The sequence below is a fragment of the Lathamus discolor genome, chromosome 3 (assembly GCF_037157495.1).
Source record: "Lathamus discolor isolate bLatDis1 chromosome 3, bLatDis1.hap1, whole genome shotgun sequence".
Classification (NCBI taxonomy): Eukaryota; Metazoa; Chordata; class Aves; order Psittaciformes; family Psittacidae; genus Lathamus; species Lathamus discolor.
Genome location: NC_088886.1, coordinates 37,880,904 through 37,897,309, shown reverse-complemented (window position 1 = coordinate 37,897,309; position 16,406 = coordinate 37,880,904). Strand labels below are relative to the sequence as shown.

The 16,406-nt window shown below is 34.7% G+C and overlaps 1 protein-coding gene across 5 annotated transcripts in view; it reads right to left on the bottom strand.

Annotated features, from left to right (window-relative positions):
- Positions 1-2,332: 2,332 nt before the first annotated feature.
- Positions 2,333-16,406, bottom strand: part of IFT80 (intraflagellar transport 80) — a 53,675-nt gene continuing 39,601 nt past the window's right edge. For 4 of the 5 annotated variants that reach the window (XM_065674671.1, XM_065674675.1, XM_065674672.1 and 1 more), the window contains 8 exons: positions 12,627-12,691; positions 11,706-11,841; positions 10,906-11,053; positions 9,991-10,162; positions 7,994-8,083; positions 7,691-7,863; positions 6,326-6,449; positions 2,333-3,544 (listed from right to left, as the gene is read on the bottom strand). In XM_065674671.1, the coding sequence (XP_065530743.1) occupies positions 3,431-3,544; positions 6,326-6,449; positions 7,691-7,863; positions 7,994-8,083; positions 9,991-10,162; positions 10,906-11,053; positions 11,706-11,841; positions 12,627-12,691 (1,022 nt within the window). In that variant the 3' untranslated portion in view covers positions 2,333-3,430. Of the gene's footprint in view, positions 3,545-6,325; positions 6,450-7,690; positions 7,864-7,993; positions 8,084-9,990; positions 10,163-10,905; positions 11,054-11,705; positions 11,842-12,626; positions 12,692-16,406 lie in introns of those variants that run through there. The other variant, XM_065674674.1, reaches the window with a different exon arrangement.

The following is a 16,406-nucleotide window of genomic DNA, read 5'->3' as shown; positions in this document are numbered from 1 at the left end:
TTTAGAGATGAACAATTACTTTCCTGAAGTAGAAAATGGTTCTACATATACTGCAAAATTTTCATCAGGTAATTCAAAACTTCATAGTTTTCCAAAGGATAAAATCCCACAGACAAATGAAGACCTCAAAGTCTTCAATACCAAAACACAAAAAATATTTTTCCTTCTTCCTCTGAACTACCAAAAATAAGCAAACCATAAAAAAATTAAGCTAGAGGTAAAAATGAAGAATGCTTCCTTAACCAATTGCATTACCTGGAATAGTTGCAAACCACAGTTAAACCATGGTGTAAAGCAAGATTAAAGCAGCAATTTCAAATTTCTATTATTTTCATTTTTCCTCACAAATCCAAGAGGATGTTTCTAAAACAGTCTTTTCACTGTTCTTCATTGCAGTCACCACTAGCAACTATCAGTAACTTCTCTTAGAAGTGTATGGTGGCTGCTAGACTTCATAAATATAGAACTGTCCACAGGTAAGGGAAACAACCTCTGTCCATAACCCAGCAGATGAGGGACAATGCATGAAGACTGGGAAGTAAAAACGGGTATCCTCCAATGCAGGGAAGGGTATGGCTTACCTTAATGGATTATTTAGGTTTGTCCCCCATTACACGTCTAGAATTGAGGGGTGGTGGAGGAATCTGTGTATTTTTACATCATTTCCCAGCCCATATGCAAGGAGAGATAAATGCAATGTTTTCAGAGTTTAAGACAGAAATGCTACCTGATACACACAACATTTTTATTTTTTTTTTCAGTATATTGCTTTCCTAATTAATTTATGGCTTTTAAACACTCAACTTTTACCTCACTTAAAGATACATTTTTCACATTTCCATTTAGATCTCCCTTCTTAAAACCAGGTCAAACTGTGGTCAAGGTCAAACAAAGCACATGAACTGTAACACCTATCCTGCTGTGGTAAATTTGAATATATTTGAATAAATGATCCATCACAACAGCATCTAAACCAATTACATTTCAATCATATTAATCCATTCTTAAATTGGTTTATGATGCTTTGAATTAAACAGTCAATAACTAAATAGTGTACTATTTTTAAAATAGGTATACTTAAATCATTGAAGAATCAGTACTCTTGCACTGGACAATAATGCAAGCAGCAATTGAGCAGCCATTTTATTTACAGCTCTGGAAGGTTTTAAATCAGGGTTTGGGAAAAGGGGCAATATGATATAAGCCTAAGAAGTAGGGTAAAATTAGTTTTGTCTTACTTTGTGCTTGTTAATACGCCAATCTTACCTGAATACATCAAAGATGGCCCACTGAAGCAGGTACACAGGCTTTTTGCAGCCTGTATCCTTCAGGTATTTTTACCTAGATGACATTGAACAAACTATTGAAAATGCCTGAACACAGGTACAGACAAACGCAATGCAGAACTTTAAAACCCCCAGAGAAACCAGCACAAAATTACCTTGGACTGGACAGATGGTACTTTTCCTGGAATGGCAAGTGCAGTATGTGAAAATGCTGCAACAATTGCAAGTAAGCCACATATGAATGTTATCTTCTGAGAATATTCTAAAACTCAGATTTCATAATGAAGGTTGGAATTGCACCAACTTACCTGCTTATTAGAACCTGATAAAAGAAAGAATAACCAGTGCTTGTTTTGCTTTGTTTTCTATTTAACACACAGATGCTCAGCACAGCATGTAGTTCAGGACTGGACATGCGTGGAAATAAAACAGATCTGATCAGTGATACATACTGTAAGGTCTGTATTATGTTTTGGCTAAGGAACTAAACAATCCTTCCCACCACCTACAAATACAGCACTTCTCATCACCGCTGAGATATGGAGAACCTGATGTATCACTTTCTGTGAATGAGACTGACATCAGCCCGAAGAGCAGTCAGTGTGGCAAGCGTGGCATCCATTCCCCTGTTTTATCTCAGTCTATGCAACAGTTAGTTGTTGCACCAGGCATTTTTAAGAAGCTGAGTGAATTTGCTGCCTCTGCTGTACTTCCAACTGGCCCAAGAGTAAAAGCAAGACTGAGCTGAAACCCTGACTTTATACCACCACTAGACCAGTCTTCAAAAACTGCTTTTGTTGCATTATGTTGCATCTGAGCCAGGTGTCATAAATTTAAAATGAGACACTTGCCATTAGTGATACTCTGAACTCAATTCTGGAACTAGTAAATGCTTTCTGCAAGTCAATGGAAGGTGAAGGTGTTCACTTCGCCACATGTCAGTACGCCAGAATACTGTAGAGCTTCAGATGAGCTACATCAAAAATGTTGGTTTATTTAGCAGTCAAATAAATCAATGCAAATCACCTAATGCATCATGTATTAGATACATTTTTTTAAAAAATCGTTTTTATTAAGAATTTTGTGAACTATGAAAAAAGTGTCATATAACAATTCACAAACCAGAAAAAAAATTGACAGATATACAGATATTTAACATTTGGATGGCAACATTTGAAAAGATACAATGTCAATTCTGAAAAACCTGCTCACATATTTGTAATGCAAAGGGCTTCTGCAAAGAACATCTAACATATGCAGCCACTTTCATACGTAAATCAAAAATACATCTTGATGAAATAACACAAATGTAAAAACATTTTTTTTCAAATCAAGTGCTTTGGGCTGAAAAAAATAAATAGAAAGCTCTTCTTTATTTTAAATTAGTATGATATATGAACCTTAAGGAAGCTCCCAATAACATTGCCAATTATACGTGTCAGACACTACAAAACCAACCAACAATGCTGTCTGTTACTTCAGAAAACATTCAAAGCACCTTCCATAGTATTTTAAACAATTTATCTCAGAAAATACCATTTATTGATAGCTTGCTAGTGACAAACCTTAGCTGCTGAGGTAATAAAAAAATCTTCTATTAAAGAACTTGCTTGTACATCCATACTAGCAGAAATATGTAGTACCCCAACTGCGAGTGAAATATTCTTTTGTACTCTATAGGTGCAAGCTGTTTTAATTTTCAACACTTACAGCTTGCTGAATTTGTTTTGAGGCAATTTAAACAAGTCTTTTCAGAGGTCCCTGAGGTTGCAGAAATAACCAAACTACTCAACTAGGTGCTTAGAAAGGAAAATAGGTATTTAAATTAGAGGCAACCAAGTTAAATAATTTTAGTGACAATTAAATTTAAAAGCCACCAACAGTCAATTTCCCTTTTTTCTCATACATGTATTGTGGACTACAGCATAGCTACTCACTAGAGCTAGGGCATTAGAACATAAACCCAGCTCAAAATGAGACTGTAGTAAGCAAACAATTCTGCCTGCCTTCCAACAGCTAACAAGAACTACATTGATTCTCACTCCTGTTCCCCAAAAAACATTTGCTGTGGCTTTTTAATGTTTGGAAAAATATGACAGTACAATATATTCGAGAAGCACTTATGAAAGTGACCAAAAGGACAGTTATTGCTGTACAGTTACACTAGTTCTCACCGCAGGACTGGCTGCTGCTCGTTCTCTTTCTTTAGTAATTTCCATCTCTATTTTGGCTTTGATTTTATTCCAATCAACTTCCAGCTGTAAGAACAGAAAAGCGAGTACACAGAGGTCAACTAGCATATATACAGAGGTCAAACAGATACATTAACAGGACAATTTTAAGTTATAATGACAAAGTGACCGTACCAATTGTATAGTTCTTCACATATAAGTGACAACTTATACTAATGGATATTAATGTATGAATACACAGCTGAGTTCTAGCAAACTGAGCTTTCCACCTTAAAATAAAACAAGCTTGACATACTTTAACAAATACTAATACATCTCATTGTGTCTGACAAAAAAACCTCCATTAAAATGCACAAATAACTTCAATCAACTTGCATCTAATTTAAATATAATGACATCTGTGTCCTATTACTGAGGATATAGCCCTTTATCAATAATACATGCAGCAGTGTCTTTTGACTGCACCTAAAGTCCACCAAGTAAACTGATAGCGTATTACACTAGTTATCTGATATAACAGAAATCAGATTTCTGCTTTAAATTTGTCTTATACATCAATAAATGTTTTAGCTGTATCTTGGCACTTCTCCAGCTGCAGCAAATTGTCATCTTCTGACTGTATTATATTTCAGTGAAACTTTAGACAATCGATATAGTATAATATCTCTGCTACAGTGGGGTACAACAGCAGTCCTTCTTTCCACAAATGCTTGACAAAAATGGATCATAGTGCATTTGATGACTATAAAAATATATCCAAAAACTGGGCAACAATGTAGTTGCAAAGTTCAGTTTCATTGCTGGAGACTTATGACTTTCAAAGATGGGATGGGAAAAGAATTTCAGCTGCTGCACAGGGAATTTTCAGAGTTGTTACACTAAGTCATGAAATAAAAGGGAAGATTCTCTATAAGGAAAGATGTAACTGCAATCCCCACATTCTCATGTGAAAAGGTCAATTCAGGATGCATTTACTGAGTCCAGATGCTTTGGATCTGATGACTGAAATCTTTATGGCACTCTAAAAATTAATGTGTTTGCTTTAACAGAAGTCACACATATGCTGAACATACCACATACAGGGCTAATCTTGCCATCCAGCCCCAAGAGCTACTTGCCAGTGAAGCCAACAACCCCTGCCAGTGACGTCTAGCAACTGCCAAGATATGGATTCTCAGTATATAAATTACGCTCATAATACTTCATATATAAAGACGTGAGATATAACAATGAAGCACATTGTTTAGATTCTGTATCTGATTGCAGGTCACTGCTTTCAGCTACAGTACAGAAATGAGGTAAAAACTCCTTACTTAAGCCTCAAGGAACTTTAGGTCGTGCAAGGAAAATTGAGACCTCTCTTTTTCCCTGAGAAGGTACAACAGCACCAAATCTTGCTTTTCTCTTCAATGCCCTTCACATTTCCTACTGCCTTTGCTATACCACTCTGACAGGCTGCATTAAGAATTTAGTTACCACTGTAGCCAAGAGCTTTAAATCCACTTCATTAAGCAGGTACCCTTTTAGTTTCAGATCCAGACAACAAGACCTCCAAGAACATAGATCCAGGAACATTCTGCAGTTCGAGACCAAGTTTCAAGACTGAGTGTAAGATGAAACAAGCTCCACTGCTCACAATTTGTCACTGACAAGGTGTTATTGCTAAGGAAACCTTCCAGAAACTACAGCTTTCTTGATGATTCCAAGATAAGACAGTATTATCTACAAAGTCTCTTTCAGAAGCATCAGGGGATTAACATTATTTTTTCTCAATATTGGATTTAAACTATGTAGAAGACATACTTCCAGCATAGCAGTCGAAACTGCTGCATAGCAAGAGTGCTTGCAATCTGTTCTCCTATTTTCCTGTATTTTCTAGGTAAAGTACTGCAGAATGGTTCATTGCAGGGCTAGATATTGTCCAGACTTTTATTCTTGTTTAGGAAATGAAACATCCTTGGACTTGCTAAAATCTAATGACTTACATTAGATATTAAGCTTTATTGAAAGTGTAATAGGCACTGTCCAATTAAATGATCTCAGCTAACAGCTCTGATGTATTCCTTCATTCATCAGCTGGATGCAAAGATCTGAGACAGTCAAAGTACACATCTCTCTTCATTAGCTTCACCCTAAGAACACTTAGCAACAGACGAAGGGGAAGAGCAGGAAGGATGTAAGGGCTGCCCAATGGAATTGCTGTCTAAGGTGCACATGTGGATGCCTCTCATAAAGGAAATGTGCAGAAGTACTCGAGCAGAATCTAAGCTACTTCTATCTTATGAACTATTAAGATCTGTCCTCAGTCTTTAAGATCTGTGAAATGCTAGTAAATGAAAATGACCTACTGATGATGGAGATGGTTTCCAGAGGTTGGATGAAATTGTGTATTTAGCTATTTATCATACTTGGCAGAACAATTCATAGTTCACTCTAAACATATATATATACACATATACGGATATCTTCAAAGTTTGTTATTGCTACTATCCAAAAAGATACATTAAAACACTGAAGACATTTTAGAGGTACACATTCAACCTACCTGTCTACCTCCCTGTTCACAGGAAACAACTATGCCTTCATTTATGTAATTCTTGCCATATACTAAATATATACATCCCATATTTGTGCCTTCAAATAAAACACATGCACAACTAATGCTAGCCAAGTAGCCACACATCAAGCTATGGACTTGTACTCAGATGTAAAATCTTAAGATTTGTGCCCACATTTGAAAGAAGGAAAGAAAAAATAAAAATCAGAGCAATTTCCCCCACTGTCCCAAACCAGCTACAAAGAACAGACTGACCTAAAGCTGTGAGAATAATTCTGAGGAATACTTACACCTTCCGCGTATTGCAAAAATCTTTTGTTTGTTTCTTTTCTACCAAAGTCCTCCAGGAACTTTTGTCGATAAGCCAGGACTGTGTCAACATGTGTCTTGTGCTTTACTGCTAGTTCTAGGGCCCTGGAATAAAACAGAAATGGGCTTGTCAGGCTATATAAATGCTCTGGCACAACTACAATCACCATGGTTTTGCAAAACAATACGCTGAAAAGTGTTTGAGCTGCAGGCAAAGATTCCTAATCTATAGTGTCAAGTAGTTTTACATTAGTATCAGTCACAGGAGGTTAATAAAAGTAGCCAGTGAAGGAGACCGTCTACTTTATGATACATACTATGAAAAATAGCTAGCAACTATTTCTGTTGACAACCTCATCATGTAATTAGAATTTGACAATAGGAATCTTTTTAGTTCAAGAAAATAAACCAGAATGGTTAGAGTTCAGCACTCTCAATATAAAGGGGCAAAAGTAATAATTTTTAATAACTTCATTACAGTCAGGAACTGCTTCTGAACAGAGTCATAGTACATATCTATGGTGTATGCTACACAGCATTTATGAATATTCAGTAAGCAGTACAGATTAGTTATTGGATTAGTATAACTGATCACTCCTCCCATCTTCTTTGTTCTCAATGGCATACTGAATACTTGGTGTGAGGCATCCCTGCCCATGGTAGGGGGGTTGGAACTAGACAATCTTATGGTCCTTTCCAACCCAAACCATTCTGTAATTCATTCTATGATTGATCTATACAGTTTTTAGATGATACATATTAGGCAACATAATAAAAAAACAGTTATGTAGGAGAAAAAAAACCCATAACTTTTTGTCCACAGAGATAAAAATATAATAGCAGAGAAATTAGTAGTAAATGGTTTCAGAAGATTCTGTTAGAAAATGTAGGGTTTTGTTTAAAGGAGAAATTCCTACTTTGCTTTTTCAGGCCTAATTCATACTTCATCCACCTACACAGTGCTGGGAGTCTGAATAGCCACACATCTATTTTTAGCAACAAGACATTTCAAAATAGCCTTAATTCTTTGAGGGTCATGTACAGTTTGAGGTATCACTAAAGACTTTTCTGTGTTAACAATAATGAAAAAGCAAAATGTTATTTAAAAATACTTCCAAGCATGCTTTGGACTTTAATCACAGAATACTCATATCTTCTAAATATGATGAAAAGTTACTTCATTAGTTATTATCAGCATATGATTTAATTAATCTTTTTACAGCTCTGGGCAATTACAGATAAGAAATTAGTCAGCTAAGTATCTGCAATAAAGCAAGTGTCTTGAATAACTTACAGTTACCTCAGTAAGACTACTTATAAACATACTGTGTTTGAAGAAATACTACCTATCCCAATTGTAAAGATTAATGTTGACTTGAATAGCTTGATAAATAAGGCCTGTCTGAAGAAGCAGGGTTTCAGCTTCTTGGCTGTTGCCACTGAAGAGCAGCATATGAGCCATCCTGGATTCTTTTGATGGCAGATCTTTGATGGAATTGATATACTGAACTTTGTCAATCTGTTAATGAGAAGTACAATAATTTAATAAAATAATATTTAATTATTATAAATAATAATTTAATTATAAATAATTATTAAAATCAGGTTTACAACAATTTAACTGGAAATAAATAAGTCCATTTTCTTACCTTACCAATTGATGCATAGGCGATTTCTGCTGTAGCCATCTCTTTGTTGGCAACTGCCATAGCTGCTAAACATGTCCACATAGTTTGATCCTGGAATTTTAACAGAAATGCAACTCCTAAAACTTACAATATTTATTATTGTGCTAAAAATAACTTCTCACAGGAAGTATACGAGTCCTGAAAATAATGTATAACAATACAACATTTCTCAGTGTGACATTTTTGGCATTTTTTGGTCTAAGCCTCTTATTAGAAACTCACTACTTAGTTATTTCTCAGAACTCCTTCATTACAAAAGCAGCTGAGACTGACAGTGTGGCTAAATGAATCCTTAGCTTTTAGCATCTCAGCCAGTAATGAACTCTTGCATAGTATCACTTTATCACATCATCAGTTTCGCTGTCACTACTTGTGGAACTATGCTGGAAACCAAAGCACTGGTTGTAGTTAGAAAAATTATTTTAACCTTGCTAACCATAGAACCATGGATGCTGATAATAACTTGTCGTAAACATACTACAAATGAAAGAGAAAATACTTAACAGTAGAACAATTAACCTGATGAGGCTGTAAAAGCTTCAAAAGTTCTGTCTCCTTTGCTATTTTCAGTACATTTTATATTTAGAGTTAAGAATTAGGAAAAATCAGTAGTAATAATAATATCACAACCTTGCTATGGTCAATAAATCTGAAAATAAACGCTTTGCAATGTGAATTGGTTTTTAGAGGCAGCATAGGATTACTATTGATTTAAATCAGAAAACACAGCTACACTGAGTATGGTCTAAAAACATACTCCCATGCCCTGTCTCACAATCACTTTTGTATAAAACAAAACTGGTAAGACCCACTGCAGCTAATGACATACAGTAATTCAGCCCAAGGCTGTGGCTTCACTATCACCGCCTCTGTCTGTGCTCCTTCTCTGGCCATGTGTTCCTACTCTTTACCATGATTCAGGGTAAGATAAATCTTCCTGCTGGTAGCCTGTAATTAGGGAGAACTAACGTTGTACAGAGATGCTCATAAAGTCATCATGTTTCTCTTCCCACTTCAGTATTAGTTAGAAAATAAGGCAGTAAAATGCTGAAAGTTCAGCCTGACAAATTTTCTAGAAATTTTTCGCTATCAAGTCTTGCTATTCCCTCTTTCCTCAGATAGTCTGTTTTCTTGTTACTTACTGGAAATACTTTGAACTGTATATTGCCACCTGATACAGGCATTTTATTTTTAAAGCTGATGCATTTAGATAACTCAAAAAAAGTTAACATAATGCTGTAGCTGAAATTTGAAATCCCAGTACCCACTGCCCAATACTGGAATAAAAACCTATTTTGAGTACCACTCAAAATAGAAGTCATCATACAACCCAAGTTTTTAGGATCTGTATTGATTTAATAATGCAAATACAAAAAATATATGACATACGCATTTCAGGTTATGATAATCACATGAAAGTGCTAAACTCTTTCCTAGAAGTAAAAGAGGGAAAGGAAGCAGGGTTGTGGGGGGATTTTTGTTTGCCTGTTTAAAAGACTGCCAGACTCACCTCATCTGTTGCTGTTGCCTGGATACATACAAAAGCAAGCAAATGAAAACAAAACAAAATCAAGTGAAATAAAAATATGAAAAAATACAAGGCAACTGTGGAGATGCAGATAATTTTTAATCAGTTATATTAAAGCCTAGTCCTGAAAATCTAAGCTTATTACTAACTTCTCTGTGTACCTGTGTTCAATCAATCTGGACTCTGTTGTGAATAAAAATAAGAATTTTTCTTATGTATAGCAAAAATGGCAAAATTGTTTATGTTCTATTACGTAAATATGAAAAATACATGATTTTTCATCACCAACCCCAAAATAATCAGCAACAGAGCACACGAATAGAGATGAGATTAATAATGATAATTGCATATCAGATGTTACAAGTAATACTGGAAAACATAAAATATTACAGTGAAATTACATCTGAACATTCCAAAGAACTACAATTACCTTTGCAAAGCGACACAGTCTAACAGCATCTTCCCATTTAGAACTATTAACATATTCATGAAGAATCGCAGGATAAGGTGAAATATTAAGGTGAATAAGTGAACCATCTGCTCTTCTAATTGTTATTAGATTTCCTATAAAATGTACAATCTGGGGATTTTTGCTAAATTCACTGTGTAGAGAAAGAAAGCTAAGTTAATATTCACTTCTTTCTTACTGAAAATACTATTAAGAATTTAAAGAAATCTTAGTTTCAAAATAACAACATGATTATACTTCATTTTCAGAGTGTATAAGAATCTAACCACCTAGTTATTTAACAGCTGAATCCAACAGGCAGTTGTAGCATTCTCTAAAACTATAGTTCATCACATTCAATGGCTGTAAGGCAGATGCAAACTGGGTATATGTGAAAAAATTTTCAAATACATTTTTCAGTAAAAAAATACTTGGTCTCTCATCACTCTTACGAGGATATAATTAATTCAGGTAGCCTTTATGAAGAATTTCACAATGCATACAGGCTGAAGTAAACATGCTGAACTGGAAATAGTATTATCTGTGACCCAGTATCTCAATACTTTTAATTTCCAACAGACAATTTAAACAGATCTTTTCTATTTTTTATACAAACTACTAAAGCAATATTTCATGAGACATGATTATTTTTGCTTTTGCATCAAGATGTTATTGTACTCTTAAACTGTGCCTCATCATTTCAACTCCAAACTTTATGATATACCCTATAAAACATGTTTTCCTCATTTCCTAATCATAAGTAGCAATATAAAAAGAATTTTAAAAGCTGCACACTAGTTTCTACTTTAACTGCCAAAATTAACATAATTTTTTAGAGAATGAGTAAAAAAGTTAAAATATATACTACTACGACTTTGATCAAAAAGGATATATTACCTTGCCTCATTTTCATACAGAGTTTTTGGCAGAAGATCTTTATCTACATAGACTGTGTTGGGGTAGTACCAGACTGTAAAACGGGTATCTTGAATCCCACAAAGAATGTTAGATGTGTCATTCCAAGCCAAAGTTTGAACCATCGTCCCTTAAAGATAACACAATAATATGCATTTCCACAAGAAAATTCAAAATGAAGGGACACTTCTCATACTGTACTAAAAGTATAATTATTGGTTGGTTTTAGTTCCTTTTATAAGGACTGTTTTTCACCACGTAGCTTGTAAGGTAACCTCTTACAAACCTTCAGCCAAATTCACTTTCTGAAAGTTCTTTTCATAATAAAGTTTTTTTGCACTGAATTGTAAGACTTGAAATAAAAATTAACTCAGTGGTCAGACTGCACCTTTGCACTTACTGGATCATGCACCTGTTTATGGCATTTCAACTTTTAATTAAAAATATTATGAACTTCAGAGTTCTGCATTTGCAAGAAAAATGACTGAAAGATTCTGTATTGAATAATTCTGAGGAATACATCCTTCTCCCATATCCTTTTAGCTGCTTGCTCTGGAATGTAATGACCAGCACTTTACACATAACTGATATAAAAATTGTTAGGATTTAGATAAAATGTACTAAAGTGGTTTCTATCACTATCTTACGAAAGCCACAGTACTACTTCTAATGTTTCATCAAGTCCAATTTCGTTATTAAAATCAAAATTTTGTCTCCCTTACTAAATAAAAATCTGTTTTCCTGACAGCTTGTACTTAAACATTATTTTGACTTTTTCTTACCTATTTTGACAATCTTCTGTTCTTTTCCAAACCGCTTAACTGAAGTAATGTAAAGATCTCTGTTCTTATCAATAAAAGCTATTTTTCTTTCACTTGTAAGTCCTTTCTGGTCTAAAGCTATCTCTACAATTTCTGTCTGAAAAGGAAAAAGAAAATATCTGATTTTCAGTTTGAATATTCATATCACAGCAAGCATATGATATTCAAATAAATTAATGCTTTACTAAAAACTAAGGCACAAAACCCTTGAAAAACTGGACCATGAAGACAGTGTGTCTTCTCTGTTTGTATGAGGCATTCTGTAAATTGAATTTCATGCAGATTAAACCAAAACTGCAACAGAGTTAGCAAGTTAGGAATTTGCTACAAAACTACAGAAACACAGGTGGCATTCTCAAAGCAGAAGCTGCCTAAAAGATGTTTCCTCTTAAAAAAATGCTGACTAATTTTGCTTTTTTTGTATAGAAGGAGAGTGAAGAAAAGTAAAATGCAGTTCAGGCAATAATTTTTATTTTAAGTAAAATCTGTAAAAGCTCGGACTGAAGACAGACATCCCTGATGTTCTTTTTCTTTTCTTCAGTATTGACAACAGGTCAGCACTGATAAAGTTGGAGTACATGCAAAGGAAATTCAGTTGATCAGTTTTACTGCATAACAAAACAATTTACCTGTAGTTTCAAACTCTTATGTGCATGGGAAACATGCCAGTAACTGAACACAACTTATAGCATGTCCCTTTGTACATCAATGCTGCATGAAGAATCTGATTTTTGTTATTATATAAGAGTTAGAGTTTTCAAGCTCCTTTCTATTCAGACTGTAAACCTTTAATAGCTTATAAGACCTATTACTGGGGAAGCCCACTATTGATTCTTAATTTCAAAAAATAATTAGAAAGACACATTATATCCTTCATCTCACCTTATGGGTTAGAGGCTTTCCATCACCGAATGGCTTTCCAGATAAAGCTTCAAATATGTAGATAACTAAAGAAAGAAAAATTATATGGTTTATTAGTTAAAAGCAACAGTTCTTAACAGATTTTTTTCAAGCAGTTCTTTTCTTTTATAGAGCATCATTTACCGCAAGTGTGTGCTAGATTTACCAGTAACTTTCATACTCTGGTGAAAAAAGAATCTTACTTTGGGGAAAATGTAACCACCATAGTCTGCTGAGCTTAGGAATAGTCTCATTTTGCAATCAGACTGATCTGAAAAAATCCTCTAATATATTCAGAGCATAGATAGCCATTGAAATACAACACTATGGACTGAAAGAATTAAGAAAACTAAGGTTCTACTTCCTGTCATAGCTCAAATGGTTATTTACAGAAATGACACTAAATTCTATCTGATGCAAGTCTTTACTCTGCATTCTGAATAAATTAACGTTACCAAGGCTGACAGATTTACTCAATCTTAACCCACAACTTAAGCATGTAAGTTTAGGAACCAATACCACTGACTGATATATTTTCCTACAGGAATTAGAATCAAATATATAGAAAGATGTCCTTTGATCTACTGAGAAAAACATTCTTCAGAAGAATTCTGTATTTTGTTAATAATTGCTCAATTTTTTATTTTTAATTCAGTGATCCCAAGGCATATTTTCTTCCAGGGCAGTTTAGGATTTCTGCTTGTCATTAATACATTTATAACTGGCTTCCTCAAAAACTATCTACTTTACCTAGATATACTTGAATTTTATTATCTTGGTTTTGTATTTGTTTCACTCTTTCCCTGTCTCACCCTCAGAAAAAAAATCTTCTCAACACCGCCAAACCCATCATCACCTGTATTTCTGGAATATCCAGTAAAGACTCAAATTTGCAACTTGTCTAAAAATAGTTTCTCTTTGTTTCAGTCTATATGTATACATACACACACATGTGATGCACACACATCCATACATACTTTATATATAGTCTGTGAATAATATACAAATTCAGACAGATGTAGGTATCTAAACCTAGAGAAAACAGTAACATTATGAGGAACATCAGCTGTAACTTAAAGCATATGATTCCGTGTTAGCTCCTAGAAAACACTGATGTGACAGAAACATTTCAGCTGTTCAATAATGCTTCTCACCTTTGGTTTCAACACATTACCTGTAAGTATACAATACAGGATGAATATACACCATCATTCCAAAGGATGGCAATGTTAACATGTTAATGCTGCTGTGCATCTTTCACCAGGATGCAGGATGTTGGTTTGAGGTCAAAAAAAAAACCCAAACAAACCAACAAAACCCAACAAACCTGTAAAGGCAGCTGTTCAGAAAGCATTGGTTGAGTTTGCAGAGGAAGAAAAGAAAGTGTTTTGCACACGTGTTGGTCTTGGCAGCAGGCTAAATATATGAAAGAAAACTAGTTATTCCTGAGAAGTGTTATTTTTCTCACTTTTATGCACGGCTCCCTGCATGAAATTTATTTTGATCTAATTATACAAGCCAATTTTACTGCTACTATACTAGCTGTAGGAAGTAAGATTACAAGAGTTTTAAAGAAAACCACTGTACCTAATTGACAAGCAAAATTTTTCATTGATCTACAATGTTTATTAAGGTATTTCAGAAAATAATTTTGGTGTTAGGTTTTGTTTTGGTTTCTGTTTTGTTCTGGCGTCTTCCCACCCCTCCCCCAAATCTGGAAAACTCCGCATCACTTTACAATCATTTAGAACCTAAAATATATCTCTTTTTTAAATGTATAAATTAAAGATATAAACAAAGGGCATTCTCTCACTTTGAACATTCAGAGAAAGAGAACAGCTACTGCATGTCTTTAAACACATGTTCTATCATCATGGAATAACCACTCGTAGCATCACCAGACCCCTTTTGAGAACAGGCTCACCTCCCTCTTCATCTTCATTAGAGACTGAAGGCCTGTAAGCACAGAGGCACCAATCTTTTTTTTTTTAATAAAAGAGGAAGAATATCCAGGTAACAACACTGAAGCACAGCAAGTCATACATCTCCCTGTTTCAACAGTAAATTAGCTTGTAGAGAGTTCCACACCACAACACATAAACTGCTTCCTGTATCAAACTGAGTTATTATAGATACATCTATAATGAAGCACATTATGCCCTCAAAATAAGGCAAAGAAAAAAATGCTTCTGCTGGTTCAAGTTGAGAAGAATAAACAGGCATAGATAAGCCACAGTTTCCTTTGCCAAGCTTCTTTTTTGCCATGTGCTGGCACATTATAAGGTATTTTATCACTTTTAGTGGGCCTCACATCTAAAAAAACCCAGAACCCCACCGCTATTCATTGCCCTGATGGAAGCTGCTGTCAACAGGATCATTTGGAGAGCTCATCTGGAAAACATAGCCAGAAACCCTGCCTCTCTAAATCACAGGCTTGGTGAAGATTAGCCTGCATATAAAACCAGCTGACATGTTTTTTTTAGGACACTCATAGGAATGGTTAGGAGATGGAGATGCTTTTCAGTCTGTTCAGGAAAATGGGCAGGAGAAGGGGGCAAGCGAGTGAGTTTATCATCACAATCTTAAATATGCATGCACATAGACTGCAGTTAACACGGATTTTCTCTATAACCTTAATTTAAAATACTTCTATTGCTTTTATTGTGACTGCCTCAAGGTGTCTATATGACAATAAAACAAAGTCTCTGTATTATGTGTATTAAGTAATATACATACCACACTTCTGTAATATAGACACATAGAGTAAAACACAATCAGAAATAAAATACAATTTATCACTTAACCTTCCTTTGTAAACTATTGTGCTTTTTTGCTCAGTAATTTACATTGAAATATGTTTTTGCTGATTAAAATCCATTCTAGTTATTACACAGCTTTTATGTCTTGGTGCTTGAGAATAATATTTTTCTGAAATAATTTTCCTTAACAATAAAATATACATTACAGTTATATTACTACTTCTAAACAATGATTTTAAAAATACATACGGCCTTAAAAAAATATTAAGAATAAAAGAAAGTATCCTCACACAGAAGATAAGGATATACAAGAAAAAAAAAATTAAAGTTGTATGGAATAGCAAAAAAGCTTTGTAATATGGAAGTGAGAAAAACCCCACCTCATTTTTCACTTGCTTGGGCAGGAGTATTTTAATGGATCATTAGAAAGGTTTGGTCATCCACCAAGTAGTTTACCTTGCAGGTTAAATGCTGAGAATACAGCTATGTAATCAGTGCTAAAGGACTAAGTCCCTGCCAGCGATCTTCTTTTGTACTTCACACTGAAAGGTTTTTCTCTATAGCAAAAAGTAGATAAATATGGAGGTTCTTTGCTGCAAAACAAAGTATTCTAAAATTCTGAATGTTTAAAATCTAATCGTTAAGTCTAGGATAGCAGTTATAGATAGACAGTAGATTGAGTTAGTGTCAGTTGGAACCACAGGCAGGAAGTTTTCACTGTTTCACTCTGCAATAACAGCACCTCCCACAAACAGTTGCTCCCACCAGTAATCCTGTTACTGGCCGTATCGCAGGAGAAATGCAGCTATAGATAGCACTGCCGCCTTGCACTGTCGTATCTCTACAGCCTATAAATGGCACAGCTAGGGAGTCAAAAGTCATAATGCCATGGGTTTTCCAGCAATGGAAGCGTCTGTCTCTTCCAGACACTTTAAATTGTTGCACTAGCAAACCTACACATTTGCCTCAAGGCATAGAGAAAAGGAAAAAAGCTGACAAAAAA